The sequence below is a fragment of the Vitis riparia genome, chromosome 9, assembly GCF_004353265.1.
Source record: "Vitis riparia cultivar Riparia Gloire de Montpellier isolate 1030 chromosome 9, EGFV_Vit.rip_1.0, whole genome shotgun sequence".
In the NCBI taxonomy this organism is placed as follows: domain Eukaryota; kingdom Viridiplantae; phylum Streptophyta; class Magnoliopsida; order Vitales; family Vitaceae; genus Vitis; species Vitis riparia.
This window is the reverse complement of record NC_048439.1, coordinates 1,986,142-2,007,186: the sequence shown is the minus strand read 5'-3', so window position 1 is coordinate 2,007,186 and position 21,045 is coordinate 1,986,142. Positions and strand designations below refer to the sequence as shown.

At 38.7% G+C, this 21,045-nt stretch overlaps 3 protein-coding genes across 4 annotated transcripts; 1 reads left to right on the top strand and 2 right to left on the bottom strand.

Annotated features, from left to right (window-relative positions):
• Window positions 1–1,899: 1,899 nt before the first annotated feature.
• LOC117921703 (LOB domain-containing protein 22) lies at window positions 1,900–3,430 on the top strand. The gene is made up of 2 exons (XM_034839661.1): window positions 1,900–2,639; window positions 3,209–3,430. The coding sequence occupies exons 1-2, from the start codon at window positions 2,005–2,007 to the stop codon at window positions 3,333–3,335; spliced, it is 762 nt and encodes a 253-aa protein (XP_034695552.1). The 5' UTR covers window positions 1,900–2,004; the 3' UTR covers window positions 3,336–3,430.
• Window positions 3,398–5,745, bottom strand: LOC117921702 (putative pentatricopeptide repeat-containing protein At1g17630). The gene has a single exon (XM_034839660.1). It carries the CDS (start codon window positions 5,701–5,703, stop codon window positions 3,577–3,579), a length of 2,127 nt encoding a protein of 708 aa, XP_034695551.1. The 5' UTR covers window positions 5,704–5,745; the 3' UTR covers window positions 3,398–3,576.
• Window positions 5,746–7,460: 1,715 nt separating this feature from the next.
• LOC117922415 (chaperonin CPN60-like 2, mitochondrial) lies at window positions 7,461–20,591 on the bottom strand. Of its 2 annotated transcripts, none has more exons than XM_034840552.1 (17): window positions 20,459–20,591; window positions 20,321–20,342; window positions 19,687–19,818; window positions 18,983–19,142; window positions 18,299–18,474; window positions 17,756–17,851; window positions 17,557–17,661; window positions 17,200–17,286; window positions 16,991–17,080; window positions 15,997–16,077; window positions 15,852–15,920; window positions 9,540–9,635; window positions 9,361–9,460; window positions 9,095–9,198; window positions 8,896–9,001; window positions 8,031–8,109; window positions 7,461–7,793 (listed from the first exon to the last, which is right to left on the bottom strand). In XM_034840552.1, exons 1-17 carry the CDS (start codon window positions 20,494–20,496, stop codon window positions 7,688–7,690), a joined length of 1,647 nt encoding a protein of 548 aa, XP_034696443.1. In that variant the 5' UTR covers window positions 20,497–20,591; the 3' UTR covers window positions 7,461–7,687. The 2 variants fall into 2 exon arrangements, with proteins under 2 accessions (XP_034696443.1, XP_034696444.1); XM_034840553.1 differs by having other exon boundaries at window positions 20,321–20,388; window positions 20,459–20,537.
• Window positions 20,592–21,045: the final 454 nt, after the last annotated feature.

Below are 21,045 nucleotides of genomic sequence, written 5' to 3'. Positions count from 1 at the left end.
AATTATTTTTATAAATTATTTCAGACTTATTTTATTTTAAATAATTTAAAAATATATTAATTTTTTTATTGATTTAAATTTTTTTCATATTTTTGATAAAACTAAATATGAGAAAATCATTTTCCTCTCAACATTTTTTTTCCATTAATACTTTTGGAGAAAGGAACATAGCCTTAATAAAAGATTCTGGGAATTGTTTTTTTAAATTGACTATTTTCAAAAAAGATGGAGAACTTAGATAATTGTATTTCATATTTAAGTTTTTAAATGAAAAATTGTTTTTAAAAATGATTGAAAACAAGTTTTTTTATAACTGAAAATAATTTTTTTTAAAAAGTAATAAGAATACTTTTTAAAATTAAATTTGTTTTCAAGTAAACAAATTCTAGCATCTTTCTATCCATCTTTCATAGTTTCATCAATCCATGAAACCAAAGGGAAAATTTATCCAATTAACAATAAATAAATGATGATTATATAAACATTATTATTTTCCTAAATATGCATAATATAAATATTTATAATTGTGCAAATATTTGTAAATTATCCCCAAATTTACTAATTTTAAATTATCATATATTGAATCATGACACAAATCCATTTTTTGTTTGTATTGTAAATCATTTTTCTTCCCAAACATTTTATATCAAAGATTTATAATCAATTTAAAAGAATTAATTTCTTCTCTAAACAGACATATGTTATAAACATTTCAAATTTTCTAAATATTTAATTGGTAATACGAGGATTAAACATTTTATTCAAACACAATACAAAAAAAAAAAAAAAAAAAAAAGGGAAGACTAATGCCTCCAACTCTCTATTCCTTTAAATAAATACATTACATAAATATCCTTAGTTATATAAATATTTATCAATTATACCATTAACCATTTTTCACGTAATCCCCTAATCTTTATAAAAAGAAGTGATATATAATTTATTAGTAATTTGTGTAAATTGCCCTTTGAAAGGGTCAAATGAACCTATGCCTATTTAATCTCCAAATGGATAATTTTATTCTAATAATTTGTGTTAATGTTTTTATCTTATTAGTCATTCTCATGCAGGCCTTTTATTTTGAATTTTCTTCCTAAATGCTATAGTTATCAATGCAAATTCATATTAGGATTATTTAATTAAAATAAATTAAATATTCTAAATTTTTAAATCTAACTCTCCACTTCTTTTAATATAAACAATACATGTTTTTAACTATCTTCACTTCTTCACGTAAAAATAACAATCTCTTTTAAAACCTATATATAGTTAATTCAGATGTTGAAGGATATGCATTAAAAAAAGAGCTATTTTTCAAGTTCAAACATTAAAGAGGTTATATTCACAAATTTGGGATAATATTATCCTTATTTTACCATGATTGATGAATGGCGGCATTCGTTCTTCTAATTCTATATAAAAAACGCATACTTTTATACTTACATCGAAAGGTTTGAAGACGTTTTTATACCTAGCTAGTTTACATAAATTGATGTAGCGCAATTTGATAGCACCTTTGTTTTAGGTACAAAATTTCACGGGTTCTTCCAATCCTTGTCATCCCTACCTATTACTTCTCCTCGGGGTGGTAACGAGGAATCCATTCCGAACTTATTCAAATTAGGCATAAAGAATCTTAAATTTATGAGACTATATGCATGTAATATGTATCGGGGTACAAAATGTTTTGTTTACGGTCGTGTCTTGTGATAAGAAAACAAACGCTTCTTCCGAACAGACACATAAGCAGATACGATAAAACGACTTTTTCCCGCATCTAATAATACACAGAAAAGAAACAATAAACCAAAACCCAAATGCCAGACTAGTCCATGATCGAGAGGCATAAAAATCTCCCCCATAACCAACAAACCTCTCCCCCTGTCTCTCTCCCCATCTCCCATTTCCCCACTCCTCCTCCCACAAAAAAAGGGAGAAAAAACAAACACCCCACCCAGCAACACCTTACTCTCTCAAATCATCCGCCGGAAACGCAGCAGCCCAATGAGCGTTCCAAGGATTGGTAACGGCACCCAAGCTTGCGAGGCTTGCAAATACCAACGTAGAAAATGCGCCCCTGACTGCATTCTCGCCCCTTATTTTCCTCACGGTCGCCAGCGCCAGTTCCTCAACTGCCATAAATTGTTTGGGGTCAGCAACATCACCAAGATCATCCGCAACCTCCACCCTCCTGACAAGGACGAGGCCATGCGCACCATCATTTTCCAGTCTGACGTCCGCGCCTCCGACCCCGTCGGCGGTTGCTACCGTATCATCCGTGACCTCCAGCGCCAGATCGAGTACACCAAGGCGGAGCTCGATCTTGTCCTCCATCACTTGGCCATATGTCGTGCCACCCACCAACAACAACAGGCCAGCATACCGGAATCCCCATCGTCCATTTCCATTGATCCCGATCCTTTGAATTCCTATTACCATCATCAGCATCATCTTCTTCATCCCCATCCTCATGATTACGTGGTGCAACAAAAACAGAACCAGGATATCAATGCATGGGTCATGCATGATGTCGATTCTTTGCACGTAAAAGACGGCGGGTTTGTTGATGTTGATGATATTAAGCCGCTTCTTGATATCAATGGGGATGGTGATGATGGCGTCGATGTCGATCACAGAAGGTTTGTACGTGGTGCCCTTCTTCAATCATGTTGAGGTTGATTTGATTATGTAATTGTTCCATATTACCCGAATCACAAGGTTTGTATCAGAGAGTTTGTCATCCATGTCAATCATATGTAGTTGAAATCAAACTTTGATGGAAAATTCCTGGATTACAATCCCACTTTTGTCTTCTTTACTCAACAAATCAGTAATTGGCACAATGCCAACACAAGAGGTCAAGGGTACATGGCCATTTCATACCTCAAACTCGAATATATTAATCTAATATTCTACATGTTGGTCTTTTTGGATTTGATGTTTGATGCGTGACACTCCTAAACAAGTGATCAAGAGTGTCAAGGGTATCACAATCATTTTATAGATCTTCCAAAGTTTCTTTAGATATTGGATCCTAGCATTTCGTGCTTGGAGTGTTATAAATATAAAGAAAGTAGGGTTTTAGTTCATGGCATTTGGGTGGGTAACCTTTCAATTTTCTAGGCAACTTCAATTTCTTTTCTTCTAATTTTCATGATTTTGCAGTTTTTGAGTTGTTGTTTCTGACATTTTAACTTTGAAATTGCAGCGATGAAGTGGTTTTGAAGGAAGGCAGAGGCATACTGAAGGAAGACAATGACTCCATTCAACATGCTCAAGATCATGATCTAAAGGGTGCAGCTACATTGTTTACACTCACAAACTGTAATGCCTAATTGAATCTGTCATTCTCTCTTGTATCCCCTCTTTGTTGTTAGTGTTAGATTTAGTAAACAGATTGCATAAAGAGCAATGCCCCATCTTCATTTGCATTGAAAATTTTTATTGTCTCCCTCTGATTATAGCTCTGATCATCTCATTATTTGAGAAAAAACCAGTTTTACATACCGATAAATATGTGGTAAAAATGCAATAACTCATGAGCATGTCCATAAGGAATGGAGAAGCTCTTAAGTTCTACCTGTACCCAAGCAATCTTGGTCTCTGTTCTTCATCTATGTTGGGAATATAGCCTTCTACCTCCATTTGAAGACCTAGATCCTTGAGGATCCTGTAAACTTCCTCCAATTCTGCATGCTGGGTGTTGCCTGCTGAAAACATGTAAACCTTCTTCTTCACCTCAATCCAACTCTGGCCTGGGGTTTTCTTTAGACCCTTTGTCTTTGCTGAGATTCTGACCTTTGCAGAATCCTCCCATCTCCCGGATGCAGCATAAATATTTGAGAGTAGCATGTAGCTCCCTGCTATTTCTGAGTTGATATTAAAGATCTGAGAGGCAGTTTCCTCTGCCACTTCTGTGTTTTTATGCATCCTGCAGGAGTTCAGCAGGGCTCCCCAAACACAAGCATTGGGTTCCACTGGCATGCTCTTCACTACCTCGCTTGCCTCCTGTAGAAGCCCAGCTCGGCCAAGAAGATCCACCATACAAGCATAGTGCTCCATCTGGGGCTCAACCCTGAACTCTTTGATCATCTTATCAAAGAGTTCACGGCCCTCAGCGACAAGCCCAGCATGACTACATGCTGAAAGGACAGCAACAAAAGTGACCCCATCTGGCTCAAAGCCATCTTTAATCATCTGATCAAAAGTTCTTATAGCATTCTCACCAAGTCCATGTATGCCATACCCTGCAACCATAGTGTTCCAAGAGATCAAATCCTTATTCTCAATTTTCTCAAATACCAAATTCCCTTCCTTGAAACTTCCACTTTTTGTGTACATATTAATCAATCCATTCCCCACCAAAATGTTTCCATCCATCAAAGATCTGACTACATGGCCATGGATCTCCCTACCAAGATGCAGTGCTGCTAACTCTGCACAAACTGATAAAACACTGGCAATTGTCACAGAATTTGCCTTTACTTTAGCAAGCTGCATTCTTCGAAAGAGTTCAAGGGCCTCCTCCCCTTGTCCTTTGGAAGCAAATCCTCCAATGACAGCACTCCAACTTACCACATTGGGCCTCACCATCGGATACTCATCTGTCTTCTCCAGCTGCAAAAATATTGCAAAAGCCTCATCACACCAACCCAAATCTGCATATGATGATATCAGAGCATTCCAACTCACTATATTCTTGGTTTTGATTTCTAGAAACAGAATTCGGGCAGCATTTACATTTCCATGTTTCCCATACAGGCATATAAGCGAGTTTTTCACAAACAAGTAGTTTTCAAATCCACCCTTCACAACATATCCATGGATCACCTTGCCCTCATCAAAAGCAGCCAAATCAACAGAGACTGATAACACCACAGCAAGTGCTTCAGCAGTAGCCCCAATTCCCCTCATCCTCATCCTACCAAACAACTCCATTGTTTCGACATGTTGCCCACATCGAGCATGACTCGACAGCAGGGAAGTCCATGTCACCAAATTGGGCTCCAGCCCTGCAGACCCCATCATCCGAAACATCTCAGAAGCACCATGACAATCATAATTAAGTGCATAACCCGAAACCATAGTGTTCCAAGAAACACAACTCCTGACAGCCATTCTCTCAAACACTTTGCGCGCATCATCCATTCTCCCGATCTTCCCATACATTCCCATCAATTCATTCCCCACATGAAGATTCCACTGAAACCCCATTTCCACAACATGCCCATGAACGCTCCTGCACAATTTACGACTACCCATCAAAGCGCAAGCCCTTATAACCAAAGGAAAAGTAAACCCATCAGCCGAAACCCCTAGCTTTCGCATTCTACAATAAATTTCAAGAGCTTCTTCACAGTACCCATGAGCCACATTAGCCCTCAAAATTGAATTCCACAAAAGCAGATTCGAAAAGCACTCAATTGGGCTAGCTTCAAACACTCTCTGGGCATCACTGACCAGCCCAAAACCTGCATAAACCGACACGACCCGGGCGGCCAAGAACGCAGATCGATGCGAGCCAGTGACAATGATTTGGGAGTGAATTTGTTGGGAAAGGTGAGATTTGGAGCATTGTTGAAGCAAATCATTGAAGAAATCAAGAACATCATTGTTGGGTTGGTGATGGGTGATTGAGATTGAACGGCTCAGATTTGGTAGGAATGAGATAGAGATGAGGCGCCGAGAAGAACCATGAAGCATTGAAGGTTCAGACGCTCAAATTTTTTAAGCCGTCAGTCATCAGATTTGGCGCCAAATACAATAACAGTGGAAATAGGCTAAAAGCTTTTAAAAGCACATTTTAGGCTTTAGAGGTGTTTGGTTACATAGAAATGATTTTGGAATTGGATTCTCCATTTCCAATTCTATGGGTAAAAAGGGAAAAAAAAAAAACTAGGGTTTTTCACAAAATTTTCGTTAAAATTATCAAAATAATTATTAAAAAAATCAACCATTCAAGAATGGTATCATTGATTTAGGTTGTATTCAAACTTTAAAATTAACCATTCAAGATTCAATTTTAGTATAGAATTTGAATTATTAATGATTAAAAGAAACCATCATTTGAGTTTTGCATCCTGTCATATGATTTATACTTTGATCGTATTCCTCTCATGATCTTTTAATCAATCTATCTATTCATCATCTCTTAATCACAATTGACGTGATATTTAAAACTATGAAAAATCTATGATACTAAGACCCAACTATCGTTAAATAAAGGTAGAAGCATATGGGACTAGAGTCCATATAATCGGGATCAAGGTACAAAATAATGTGATTAAGGTATAAAATAATGTGATCTGAGCAAGGAAGAAAATATCGCGATATTTCGCCGAAATATCGTGTATCGAAGGGTATTGTATCGACATGATATTTCATGGAGAAATATGGATAAATATCGGTCCGGTGATATTTTGGGGTAAATCTCGAGAAATCGTTGATTTCTTGCGATATATCGGCGTTTTTGTGTCAACGAAAATCAAAAGTGCTACAGTGCCGCTACAGTTTGAACCCCAAACCTCCACCCACTTGTCATCTGGGCTAATTTGCCATTTGATATATAATGTGCAATATTTATATATACTTAAACTCATTATATAAAGAAAATATTAAAAGAATAGTTTAAAGAGCAAATTAATTATAATTATTTTATAATTAAATGCAAAATATTTTAATTAATTACCAAAAATATAAAAATTATATAATTTTCTTCAAAATGTTTTTAATATCATTAATAATTAATTAAATATTAAAAAATTATATATATATATATATATATCATAATTTATTTTATATTGTTTAATACAATTGAATTAAATGGATCATATTTTAATATTAATATATATTTTAAAATTAGACATATTATAATCAAATATCATATTATTAGGTGTAATTTAATAATAAATGTACACTCACAAATTCATATTTTTATCGATGTATACGATATTATTATCAAATATGATAAATCATGTTATACATATATCAAAATTTTCAATAAAATAACTTTAAAATATCTATTATACTTCTACTTATATTATTATGAGGTTTTCCTTACATTTTCATGAGTTTTTAACAATTTTAAGCTTACCGATATTTTTTCCAAAATATCCGTCGATATATTTCCGATATATCCGTAAAATCGAAGTACCAATATATCTGTGATTACCGATATTTTCTTCCTTGGATCTGAGTACAAAACAAGATAACGATGCTTCTTTTGTATGATATGAAATAGGTACATGTCAAAATCATATTCGAACCCTAAAAGTGTTTTTCATAATAGCTATCAAATAGCATGACAGAATCATAGTTGAACCTTAAAAGTGTTTTTTGATACCAAAGACTGATCAATAGAATCTCATACCAATCTAGAAATTTTCTTTAAACATTCCTCTAAATGCAAACTAAATCACTAACAAAGGAAAGAGAATTGGGGATGGTAAACCTAGACATGATTTTAATCAAATGACGAACCATACATTTATTCATAGATTAAACTGTACTTTACATGAATGTGTTTTCTCATACTGATCAAAATCCAAAACTGACTTCCCATTGAAAGACTTCTGCAACTCGTAAAGAATGGTGACACAAGTTCTCAAAAATAAATTGCTTCATGGTATGCACCAGAGGGTACAGATTCTAAATCTTGAACTTCAAATTCATTTATGGTTTGCTCAAATCAGTAGCCCATATCATCCATTGCTGGCATTCGGCTGGGCGCGGAGTTTTTCTCATCTGGATGGTCTACAACAGTTGCTTCCGTTGTTGTTAATAGCAGCGAGACACTGCAATCCAATGTCATCGGGTTTTGTTAGATATGGAAACTGTTAAGAACATGATATACATTGTAGGCCTAAATCTTAACAGCTTAAGTTTTTAGATAAATTGGTTGCTCAACATGGTAACAAAGCTCTGGTTAGCTGGAGGTCTCGGGCCAATGCTTTAACTTTAAAGAAAATTGGTTGCTCAGTAAAAATATTTTGCAAGTACATTTCTCTAATATAACTGATTATGAACTTTACCTGGCAGCATCTACCAAGGCAGTTCTGACCACTTTGAGAGGATCTATAATTCCAGCTTTAACCATATCAACATACACACCTGGTTTTCAACACAAGAAGAGCCAATATTGTGAAATGATTGGGAGAGCAAATATTATCTTTTAACTAAACATTTTTCCTTCAGATAAAAAGTTAGCCTTTATTGGGTTCCACAAAGGAGTTGAGTTTCAGTTGATTTACAAGCTTGAATCTAACCAAAAGTAAATCAACTAAGCTTGAGCAGGCAAATTAAGGTCATTCCAAAACTAAACCAATCTAATTTGAAGACTTGGCTTAAAATAGATTCAGGCCACATATTACTCCCCTAAATTTAGAAGGTCATACATAGATCAGTGAATAACAAAGCCTGCAATCTCGAGGCCATGTAAATTGTTCATTGGAATAAAATTGAGAATCCCAACGATTTAGAGCATATTTTTGCTCATTTGAATTATTAACTTTTTGGGCTAAATCCACATTCATATCCTCAAATAGCCAAACTCAAAATAGGTGAACCCATCTGATTATCACTAATCTATACGAACAGTGCGATTTAAGTATTTTTGGACCTCTAAGAATAAAGCTGATAGAGGGGCTTTCACCCTAGTGGCGAAGAGATACGGCAGGACTTGCCACGTCCATTATTGGAGACATGGAAAACATATCAAACTTTTGAACCATCACCTCAGTTGAAACAAATGAGAAAATTGGCATATTGATGACTATTCAGTAGGTGGATCTAGATAGGCCTATTTAGAAGAAACTAGACACTACTCAATCCCATTATCATATATAAATAGAATATAAGGATAAGAGGATAAGTTCTGTGGCATCCAAACGAACAGACCTTTGGCTGCATCATATCCCAAATTAAGATCGTCTTGTTCCAGCAGTTTGCCAAGCACCAGAGCACCATCACCACCAGCATTTGAAACTATTGTGAATGTTGGTGCCTACAATAAAACGTACCCATTGTTAAGAAATATTAGTTTGCAAAATGTAACTGTTGGAAGAAACAATGAATTGGAAATCCCAATAAGTGACACCTTAAGAGCATTCTGGATTATCTGGACTCCTCTTTTTTGGTCTTCATTTGAAGTCTGAATGTTTTCCAGAACTTTTGTGGCATACAATAGAGCAACACCACCACCTAAAGAAAACAATCATGTTGTGGTTATAGTTGAAGGGATATCATTTCAATAGGCATACATGATATATATTAAAGGGCACCTGCCAAAAAGAGGGAACACAACCCAGGTACACAGGAAATATACTGAAGAAAACATTGATGATGACAAAGTAAGAACTTTACCAGGTACAATACCCTCTTCAATAGCTGCTCTTGTGGCATTCAAAGCATCTGTGACCCTATCTTTTCTTTCCCCAACTTCTGCCTCACTGGCCCCTCCAACCTGTGAGAAAATGAAAAGTTGCATATCAGGGCACAGAGACACACACCACTGCTGGCATTCATTAAGGTAAATAATAGACCTTGAAGACAGCAACACCACCAGATAACTTTGACAGCCGCTCCTGTGCTTTCTCCTTGTCAAACATGGCACTACTGTTCTCCATGGCTGTCCTGAGCTGTTTTTTTTTTTTTTTTTTTTTTTTTTTTTTTTGATAAATGAGCAATCATATATAATAGAAAAGGCTAAAAAGCCACATGTATACAGGGAGTATACTTACCAGCCCCAAACAAAGCTGGAAAAACAAGAAAAAAGGTGGAAAAACCTCACCCACCCTCAAGTGGTCCCAAGCCACTCCAAAAAACCTAACAGAGTGCGAGTTTCCTCACCAATGTACACCCTAGCCCAACTCCACAAATTACATACAAAAGAATTCTTAAATTTCTGAATATCTAAGGACCCTCCCCTGAAAACTATCCTATTCCTCTCTTTCCAAACCGTCCAAAATATACACAACGGAATGGAATTCCATATCTTTTTTCTTTTTTTCCCCACAAAGGAACCCCTCCAACTACATAACACCTCTATAACTGACTCTGGGAATACCCATTGAACTCCAAAATGGCAAGGGATATCTCCCAAATAGCTTTAACCACTATACAATGTAAGAGAATATGGTTTGCATTTTCCTCTTCGCATTCGCATAAGTAGCACCGATTAGGGAACTGCCATCCCCTTCTTTGAAGCTTGTCCAAGGTGAGGATCTTCCCCCATGATGCCTCCCAAGCAAAGAAAGACACCTTTGTTGGAACTTTATCCAACCAAATGCGTCTATTTGGAAAAGCACCGGCTGAGGGGCCACTCAAACTTTTGTAGGCCCCTTTGGCCCCAAACACACCGTTGCCTTCTCTCTTCCAACTCACAGAGTCCTCTTCAGGCGCTATCCTGAAGTCCTTCAGAAGATACAACAAGCCACCTATCTGCTCCATCTCCCAATCATTGAGATCTCTAGCCAATCTGAGATTCCAACCTCCTTGACCCATACTAGAATCCCACACTTCACAAACTTTGGCATTCTTCTGACCCGCCAAGGTAAATAACTGAGGATAGGTTTGAGAGAATGCCTCATTGCCACACCACTTATCTGTCCAAAACAAAACTCTATTCCCTTTCCCCACCTTAAAAGCCATGCTCTCCCAACACCAATCCGCCTCCTTCATAATCTCCTTCCATAACCCCACCCCATAAGGCCCACTAACTTCCTTAGTCCTCCACCCACATCCCTCTTGACCATATTTCACCCTATCACCGTTTTCCAAAGATTATCCTTTTCATAGGCATATCTCCAAACCCATTTGCCCAAAAGTGCTTTGTTCCATACATCTAGCTTTCGGATGCCTAAGCCCCCTTCCTCCTTAGGGCTACAAACCACCTTCCAATTAATCAAGTGAGCTTTCCCCTCTAATCTTCCTCCCCCCCACAAAAAATCTCTTTGGATTTTTCAATCCTTCTTGCCACAGCCTTAGGAATGCGAATAAGGGAAAGGAGGTAGATGGGTATGTTGGCCAAAGTGCTCTTGATGAGAGTAATTCTTCCCCCCTTCGAGATATATTGCCTTTTCCACTGGGCTAGTCTTCTTCTCATTCTCTCCTCCACCCCATCCCAAGAACGGGAATTTTTATGACGGGCTCCAAGGGGCAGCCCTAGGTACACAGTGGGTAAAGCCCCCAAACTGCAACCTAGCTCAGCCGCTAGTTCCTCCGCCTCATCCACTTCCCCCACCGGAAATAGAGCACTCTTGGCCAGGTTAATTCTAAGGCCCGAGGCAGCCTCAAACCAAGCCAAAATCCAACTCAGATTGGTCAATTGCTCACTCTCAGCTTTGCAGAAAATGAGAGTGTCGTCAGCAAAGAGAAGATGACTTACAGTCAGCTCATCCCCCCTCTCCCCCGCATCCTACAGCCTGAAATAAAACCCCCCTCACCCGCCCGTCTAATCATGTTGCTGAGCACTTCCATACCCAAGACGAAAAGGTATGGAGAGAGGGGGTCTCCTTGCCTCAACCCCTTTGAATTTGAAAAGAACCCAGCTGGAACCCCGTTGATTAAAATAGAGAATTTGGCCGTAGAGATACACCACCACATCCATTCCATCCACCGAGCCCCAAACCCCATCTTCTGAAGAACCTTCATAAGAAATTTCCAATTGATGCTATCATAGGCTTTTTCTATGTCCAGCTTGCATAAAACTCCCTTCTCTTTTCTTTTATACCAATAGTCAATCACCTCATTAGCTACTAGAGAAGCATCCAAAATCTGTCTCCCTCTCACAAAGCGTTTTGGTCGACTGAAACCACCTTATCCAGCACTTTTTTTAGCCTATTAGCTAGGACTTTGGCTAGAAGTTTATACAGGCCCCCAAGCAAGCTGATCGGCCTGAAGTCCCCCAAGTCTTCAACACCTCCTTTCTTAGGGATAAGGACCAAAAAGGTAGTATTGAGAGATTTGGCGAATGACCCATGCTCAAAGAATTCCTTAAACATTTCCACCACCTCCTCCTTCACAAAATCCCAACAATCTTGCCAGAAGGCCACTGTAAAGCCATCCGGGCCTGGAGCTTGTCTCCCCTCATCTCCATCAGGGCAAGTTTGATTTCCTCCTCAGTGAAAGGCATCTCCAATTCATCAGCTTCCCGGGATTCAGCTGATTAAACTGCAGCCCCTCAATATCCGCTCTCCACCCCGGCTCTTCTGAGAGTAATTTGTGGAAAGCATTCACTATCCCATCCCTCACCTCTTGGTCCTCAACCAGCAGCTCCCCATTGATTACAATCCTGTCCAGCGAATTATTCCTACGGTGGGCATTGGCCATACGGTGAAAAAACCCGGTATTCCTATCCCCTTCTTTGAGCCATAACTCCCTAGACTTCTGCCTCCAGTGAACTTCTTCCATTAGCACCCATTTATAGAAGGCATCCTTAGCTTCTTTTTCTGCTCCATTTCAGCTATAGTCAGGCTTCTCTCACTTTCCACTCCATCCCAGTATTCCAGCTGTTGAAGGGCAGAGTTTTTATTAACTTCCAGCCTTCCAAACACCTCCTTATTCCAAATTTTAATATTATGCTTCAAAATCTTCATCTTATGGGCCAATCTGAAACTAGCCCTTCCTCTTGCCTCAATCCCTTGCCACCACCCCCGGAGAAGACCCTTAAAGTCGTCCACTTTCAGCCACATATTCTCGAATCTGAACGGAGTGGGGCCCCTCCTTATCCCCCACCCATCAGCAATATAGGAAAATGATCGGATGTGGGTCTTTGCAATCTGCATTGGGTTACCCCACAGAACATGTCTAGCCACTGCTGAGTCACCAAAAACCTGTCTAACCTCGCCCAGGCTTGGTTATTCCTTCCCCCACTCCACGTGGCATTACCCCCTTGCATTGGCAGATCAGTGAGTTCTAAATCCTCTATAGTTTGGGCAAAACTCCTCATAGCTCCAGATAACCTTCCCTGACTACTCCTTTCTTGCTGCGACAAGATGACATTGAAGTCTCCCCCTAAGCACCATGGATCTTCCCATAAGCCTCTAATCGCCCCTAGTTCTTCCCACAAACACACTCTGTCTTCTCTGGAGAAAGGTCCATACACCCCAGTAAAAATCCAGGTCATCCCATTTTCCACGTTCCTAATTCTACAGGAAACAGAAAATTTTCCCACCTCCGTCTCCATCACCTCCAGAGACCTTCTGTCCCAACACACCAAAATCCCTCCCGCAGTGCCCAATGCGTCTAAAGCCACCCAATTAGACCACCTACCCGAACCCAGACTTCTCACTAATCCCTCCGACAAAGCCTGAATTTTGGTCTCCTGGAGACAAAAAAGATCCACCCTCTGCCTTCTGATCATTGCCTTAATGACCCTTCTTTTGGCGCTGTCATTGGCCCCCCGAACGTTCCAACTTAAGATTCGTAGCTTCATTTAAACTCCGTAATTTGGCACCCCCTTATTTGTCCACCATCAGTTTGCTTCTTCCCCCCTTCGTAGTTAATGGAACACTCCAATCTTTTTAATTCTCTCTCAAATTGGATTTCTCCAGACTGTTCTTACTGTGAACTCTTTCCCTTCTCTTCCGAATTTTGATCAGAAACTCCATAATGTCCTTCTCCAACCCTTCTGTCGAGAAACCCAAGAACTTACTAAACCTGGCGAAATCACTCTTCTCCCAATTAAGCTCCCCCCCTGCCTTATTTACTCGAGGCACTATCTGGTCAGAGCCTAAATCCTTTCCTTTATCCTCATTTCTGCTTTCGCTGATCTCCACCAAATCCCAGCATTCAACAATCTCTGACGAAGGGGGTTTCAATCCCGTGATCATTTGAAGAGGATAGTCGTCCTCACCCCTCTTCTTTTCAGACCCAGAAAGGTCGCAATACTCCCCCACGGGAGTCCGACCAAAACAAAGAGAAGGAGGAGAAGGAGGCACCGTGATCAAGGAATCGGACTGTACATACCTCGTCGCTTCCTCAATAAGAGCTTTATCAGTCTTCGATCGCCCTATGAGGAGGAGTTCTGCCTCTCTCTGCCTGTGCAGCCCATCCTTCTCTCCAAATAAAGAGAATTCAGAGAATGGCTTCCCGGGCTTCCTCCGCACCTCTGGGCTTCAACAGGCTGGTCGCTTGGCTCCCTCACTGGGCTCTGAACATCCTCCAAGTGCTTCTGGGCCTTAGTCCATCTCTCCCTTGGTCCAACAGCCACCCAGCGGAAGAGGATGAGCTACTGCCCCACAACCCCACTGGGCTTCACCATAAAACCCATCGCAGGAGGCCCATTTTGGTTAAGACCCACTCCCTTGGGCCTTAGTTGCAGCTCCCCAGGCCCACAAACCCCCTCCATGGGTCGCCCTGACCCAACGGTCAGCTGTCGCATCCCATCCTCAGTCTGACGCTGCGTCTCGAGTATCGAGCCCCCTTCAGCCTCCCCACGCGCTTGCCCTCGCGTGACTGGACCTCACCCTCAACCTCTCTATCTTTTCCGAGTTGCCTTTCTTCCTCGCCGGACGACACCACTCTCAGCGTCGGCCTCGTCTCCCACCACAGCGTGATAGAATAGCAAAAATCTTCAACCCAGATTTCCACCATATTAGGGTTTTTCCCCTCTTTTCTCCTTACCCGAATCCTAGCCCATTGTAGTTCTTCCTTCCTCTCCGTCTTGCCATCTATCTCTAACAGACCCCCGCATCCTTCTCCTATCTTGCTCAGAATGTCCCGATTCCATAACGAGATGGGAAGACCCACTATCCTTACCCAGGCCTCCCTTTCTTTCTCTTCCTCCTTCAAGCATCCCGTCCTCTGGCTCCATTTTTCCAAGCGCAAGACAGGCCATCGACCTCTACTTCCCCACCGACTAGGGCTTTCTCGGCTTCTTTTATCAGCTCAAACTCCAAAAGTGCCTTACCATCTTCCAACTTAGCTAAGCCTAAATTGCCCTTAAGCCCCCACCATTTTGACATTTGGGTCCCCCATTCTCTTAAATCTTCCCCCACACCTTGTGTTCGCTTCCAGCAACCTATAAGGCAATGGTCCAGCTTCTTCAGATTCGCGTTTACATCGTTGCTATCCACTTTCACCCTCACCACCCCTTCTCCAGTGCTGCATTTTTGCTTGACCACCTCCGCGAAGGATTTTCCCACCAAGGGTATCCAAGGTTTGTCCCTGTTCTCCTGTCTCATTTGCCCATCTGGACTGGATTCTATCTCTCGCAGCGCCTCCGTCAAAAGGATCCAGCCCCCTTTTGCTCCTCTACCTCTGGGAACGAAGATGCTGAATCTCTTCTTTTCCCGATCTGCAACCCCCAGGCGCAGGAAGCAACCCCCTTTGTTTTCCCCTCGCGCTAGGGAGAAAAATCTCCCATTCTCTTGCCATCGTTTCTCCCAATGGCCCGACCTTGTGTCCTTTAAACAATACACCAGACCTTCAATGAGCGGCCCTAAACTTGCCGGCCCCAGCTTGATCCAAGAAGTAACCCCTCCTTTTCTCTCCACTATAAAGATTTGCGTCTTCCCCTTTTTCTTCTCTGTCTCAACCTCAAAAGTTTTGGACTCAATCCCAAACCTCCTTCTCCGACCCCCTGACCTGGAATGTCCCTCTGAGACCCCTCTCGCACCTTGGGGCCAGAACTCTTCTCCGTCTCTCTCACTCACTCTCTCTCTAGGTCTTTCTCTCTCCTCCATTCAGAATTAGAAAGATCTCTGCATATTGAGCTCGTAAGACTGAGGATGGTGTGATCAGTGATGTCTAGGTCTTTCTCTCTCCTCCATTCAGAATTACAAAGTCTGTCGCATCCCATCCTCAGTCACGTCCAGATGAAGCTCAGGTAAAGCATGTACATGTGCACAAACCTTTTTGGCAGTACCAAGCATTTCAACTTTGACTTTGTTGAGATTCAAGCCACGATCTTCAGTAATAACCTGCATATCAGATACTGAATCATAACACTGTAAGCATATATACTAAAAAAATATGAAGTGTTAACAATTTTGGCACCTCTCCTCCAGTAAGAATGGCAAGATCTTCTAAATTGGCCCTTCTGTTTTCCCCAAAACCTGGAGCCTTGATGGCACAGACCTAAAGACAATGGATATATTACAAATGAAATTTAACAAGTAAATTGGCAAATATCAATGATAGAACATGCAAGATCTAACTTCAATCATCTTGTTAGGACAAAAGGGACCCAACAGTTTGCCCAGAGGATAATACTATTCCCAGTGATACCATGGTAGAATCCACTACAACCTCTGGTATCTAATTTTATTGTTCAATATCAGAATGATATCATGGGTTAATGTTGCCATTAGAATACTAGGACACTCACTTTGCCAAGTCCTCTTGTATCACATTCGCTCATACTCCACAATTTCTTCCATTAATTCTTCTGTTTTTTCTTTAGCTTTGAAACTAATTCATGAGAATGTATCTTTCGAATGGATATTTGGCTTCTGATAAAAAAATAAAATAAAATAGATATTTTGCCCTCAAACCATCTGTTTCATTTTACTTTAAGCTTTTAAAATTGGACTTGTAAGTTAAGACCTGGAATTTTCAAATTTCTAGTTTTACTACTCTTCTGCTTTGAAACATGAGATTTCAATAAATGAGAAGTGTGAATGTGGTTATTAATCATTATTTTCAGTGTTGTTTAAAGCTGTAAATTGTGGACTCTTTCAAGAGCACCAAAAAACTGAATTTTGTTTTAGAGAAGCTAATAAAGCTTCTTAGATACTTTTAATATGACAAGTAGGTAAGGGTGCTGGAGATTTCCAGCCTTCTACTTGGAGAGCTTAACATGATGCGCTATATAAAATAATGTGAATGCTTGGCTATTAACATTTTGTAGGCTCATAAAAAGTTAATAAAAAAAAATAAAGAGATTGCCTTAGCATTCGGATACCATTGAAATTCACATGCAACAGTATTCTATAGCAGTTGATCCAGTATACCCAGTAAAACAATTACAAAAGAAAGGTTAATCAATTACCTTAACCCCTGCTTGGTGCTTGTTGAGAACAAGCATAGCTAGCACATCACTCTCCACATCCTCGGCCACAATTAGAAGAGCTCTATTTTTCTGTTTAGAAATGCAAGTGAAGCTAGGAATTATCACTGAGAAGTTCTCCTATGACTTCACCAGATCATTCACCCAGTGTATCCCATAGAAAAATAATCCATTCAAAATAGGATAATTACCTTCACAGCCAGCTCCAATATTCTTACAAGTGAGTTCATGTCTGAAATTTTTTTGTCATGGATGAGGATTAAAGGATGTTCTAGTTCCTGACACATGCAAACAAAGATTTAGCAGATTATGAATGTTGAATTTAACAACATGATGGAAGCATATAATGTTTTTTTAAAACCTTTGTAATTTAGATGTTGAAGTTAAAAGGTTTATATGTGCGTGTGTGTGTTATAAAGTCCACAAATATTTATAGCACAAGCTTCATAGTGGGAGACCTCGTCTTTGTTCAGTTACAGGGTGATCTGTTATTATTATTCTTTTTTAGATAGGCAAATTTGTGTTTAAAAATAAAGATCTGAACTTACACATTTCTGGGTCTTGTGGTCAGTAACAAAATAAGGAGATATATAGCCTCTCGCTAGCTTCATTCCTTCCACCACTTCTAACTCACTGTCCAAAGTATTTCCATCCTGGATGTTTTGCAAGTATCCATAAACCATATCAACTTGTGTTAAGCCTATTGATCATAATATATCAGAAGATAAGTTAGTGAGTGTTACTCACTGCAACAGTAATTACTCCTTGTTTCCCAACTTTCTCCATTGCTTTAGCCAACAATTCTCCAATTTCACGCTCACCATTTGCAGAGATGGTGGCCACCTGTTTCATAGAGTATGGAATTGGCCAATAATGAGTACAAGTAAGAAGGAGGTATGTCGTGGATATCTGATGCTCATATGTAAAACCAGCAAAAGAGGTTAAGGGAAAAAAAGAAAAAAAGAAAAAAAAAAAACAATGCCCACAAAGAGATAAAAGCAGCAGAAGGTAGAAACACTGATTGTCACATATACAGGCTGTGTATTGTACTTTAATGCATGAAGATGTAGAAAAGGGTCTGCTCATGATCAAGTTAATTTGACTATTCAAGTAAAGAGATGAACACAGCCCAGGAGATTGGGAGGGGGTTATGTGACCTATATTTCCAGAAAGAAACTTCTAACAAAATTGCAGTAACCGAAGTTGAAATGGTTCCTAGAAGGCCAGCCCCATGTTTCATACAAAAAAGAACCAGAAATAAAAATCAGTTTTCCTGAGAAGCATCATTGCCTGAGTAATTTCTTCTGGTGTGCTAATCATCACTGCTCTGCATTTTAAATCAGATATAACTGCATTAACTGCCATATTGATACCACTGCGTAAATCCATTGCATTTACACCAGCAGCTACAGACTTGCAGCCTTCTGTAAATATTGCCTGAGTCAGCACAGTTGCACAAGTTGTACCTGCAGCCAAATAAGTAATACCACTTCTGTGATGAGACTCCTTATATGATGTCATGGAAACTGCACTAATGAAATGAAAAACGTGCTTTCAAAATCATGGTTGGTAAGAAGCATATTAAAGCTTCCACCACATAAAATAACCAATTAAACTGGCATGATCAAACTAAAACCAGTTGCCACTTTGAACATGAAAAACAACGGAAACATTCATATCACTAATTATTCTGGTCATGCATGTCAAGAAAATATAAGATAATATACTATGATTTCAATGACACACCAACAGCTACTCCCATCCACTTGAGCACCTGAACTTTGGGCAGATAAAAACCACAGCCTTACTAAATGGTGCGTTGAAAATGAAAGAATCCAAGTATGATTTCTTAGTAGTGAGAATCTTTATGCCTCCTTTGCTTTCATTCTAAAAAGTATAATCGTGTATATGAATCAATTTTGAGAAATTCAAGTGGGTTTATGATATAAAGTAGAGAACAATGAAAAGAATTACCATCTCCTGCAGCAGTATTAGTAGCACTAGCAACCTGCTTTACAAGATCTGCACCAACATTTTTAGCCTTTTCCTTGAACTTGATGCTTTTGGCAACAGTGACTCCATCTTTGGTGACTTTAGGATCCCCACGGTTTTTCTCAATAATCACATTGCGACCCTGAAACAGTCAAACAGAAAGAACAAGTCTCAATCAACTTAGAGCTGTTATTTTTTTTTTTTTATCTTTAGGGATTTGATGAGAAATAACAATTATTTAATCTCTGATGAATAATTAATGGAATCCAGTTTTAACCTGCAGGAGAGAAAAAAAAAAAACAAGGAAAAAAAAAAAGTAATTCTCAAAGACAAAATAGTATTTTCCTCTCTTTTCCCAAATGCTCCACTAGATTATCTAGAGCAAATATAAAAAGAGAAGAAAACTTGGAATCTTATAACGTCATACCAATCTGATATAAGATTTGAAGTCTTCATTTATTTCAACAGCCCGTGTTCTTTTGTGGTTTACATTTTATTGCATGGATAGAGGCAAAAATCTTTGCAACTACTTGTGAACAATTTGTGATTGTTTCACTAATCCAATTCCAATCCATCATTGATGATCTGTGAAAACGTCTTTTCCTTGCCATAACTTAGATTTATATTTCTCCCAAAAGTTCAAGAAGGAACAAATAAAAAAGAAACTCAAGAATATAAATCAGTACCTTTGGTCCCATTGTAACTTTCACAGCTTCTGCAAGCTCAGTAACACCCTGCAACATGGCCGCCCGTGCCCCAATCCCAAAATGGATATCCTTTGCTCCATAACTTCTACTAGATAAAACCCTGCTATATACCTTTCAATTCAATCATCAACAAGCAAACATGTCAAAAGGAATCCAAGTCCCTAAACCATCTCCTCCCAGCTCCAAAGAATGAGAAAATTTATTTAAATAAATTTATTCCCTTTTCACTGATCTATTGTAACAAGTCAATTTAGCGGTAAAAAGAATAACTCATTTTGCCCATTCATCTATGTAACACAAGTGAATAACTGTAGCTCCCCAGTTGGTTGCCGAGAAAATGCAGTAAAAGGACAAACAACATGAGAACTCTTAGATTTTCATAATCCAGGTCCTAAGACATGACTGAAAATAAATTTCATTATCTGGGACCAACCCAATAGAGCATTATACAGCACAGATACCTGGCTTCACAAAAGATAAAGATTCAAAATTCTATTTTCTTTTCCTCAATTTTCTCGGCAACCAAACAGATAGATAAGGAAAGAAAAATGACCGGAAAACAAAATGAAATGACAGAGAAATGAAAAGGGGAAAAAGGAATACAAATTCTTACCAGTTTCTTGGAAGAAGCAGAGCTGGAGAAACAACAGAGAATATACAAATCGTTCAGTAGATAAAACCCTGAAAAATGATGCTGATGTGAAGTGTAAACGATGAAAATGGAGATGATCTCAAAAGGGGAAACGGGTACCTGATCGTGGAAGCTAATTTTGCAGCTACACGGTACATGTTGCAGAGAAAATGTATCCAAATGTGATCAGAAGCGTAGCTTTCAAACTAGGGTTTTAGCCCAAACTCTGGCAGGGGTTTAGAAAGTGGGGTTTTAGGCTTTTACCAAAGGCCATGGTAGCTTGTTCATTTTTCCTTTTTTATTTTAACATTTCTTGTAAAAAAAAATTAATTTAGATACAGGAAAATTCAAAAATTTTCAAATTGTTTAAAAAAATTTTTTTTTTTTTGGATTGTTTGCCAACTATTCTCGACAATAATTTTCTATTTTCTAAAAAAAAAAAACGCATTTATCAACCGAAAACCTATTTTCTATTTTTCCTTCTTTAATAATAAGAAACAAACTATTTTTAAAAACATGTTTTAAGTGTTTTCATTTGTTTTCTAAAAATTGTTTTTAAAAATAATTATATAAATATGTAAATTGATTAAAAATAAAACATTAAATATAAAAAAAAAAATTAAATATTAAAAATGGATTAAAAAAAACCTTTAAGGTTCTCAAATAGACTTTTATTTTATAAAACATTAAAAAATAATTTTTAAAAA

What these genes read in the sequence shown, in the direction of transcription:
- LOC117921703 (XM_034839661.1), top strand. Translation starts at nt 2,005, where the DNA reads ATGAGCGTTCCAAGGATTGGTAACGGCACCCAAGCTTGCGAGGCTTGC. An exon ending in GTCGATGTCGATCACAGAAG is followed by an intron (nt 2,640 to 3,208) that starts GTTTGTACGTGG and finishes TTGAAATTGCAG; the next exon opens with CGATGAAGTGGTTTTGAAGG.
- LOC117921702 (XM_034839660.1), bottom strand. Translation starts at nt 5,703, where the DNA reads ATGCTTCATGGTTCTTCTCGGCGCCTCATCTCTATCTCATTCCTACCA.
- LOC117922415 (XM_034840552.1), bottom strand. Translation starts at nt 20,496, where the DNA reads ATGTACCGTGTAGCTGCAAAATTAGCTTCCACGATCAG. An exon ending in AAATTAGCTTCCACGATCAG is followed by an intron (nt 20,343 to 20,458) that starts GTACCCGTTTCC and finishes TTGTTTCTCCAG; the next exon opens with CTCTGCTTCTTCCAAGAAAC. An exon ending in TAATCCAGAATGCTCTTAAG is followed by an intron (nt 9,002 to 9,094) that starts GTGTCACTTATT and finishes GTTTTATTGTAG; the next exon opens with GCACCAACATTCACAATAGT.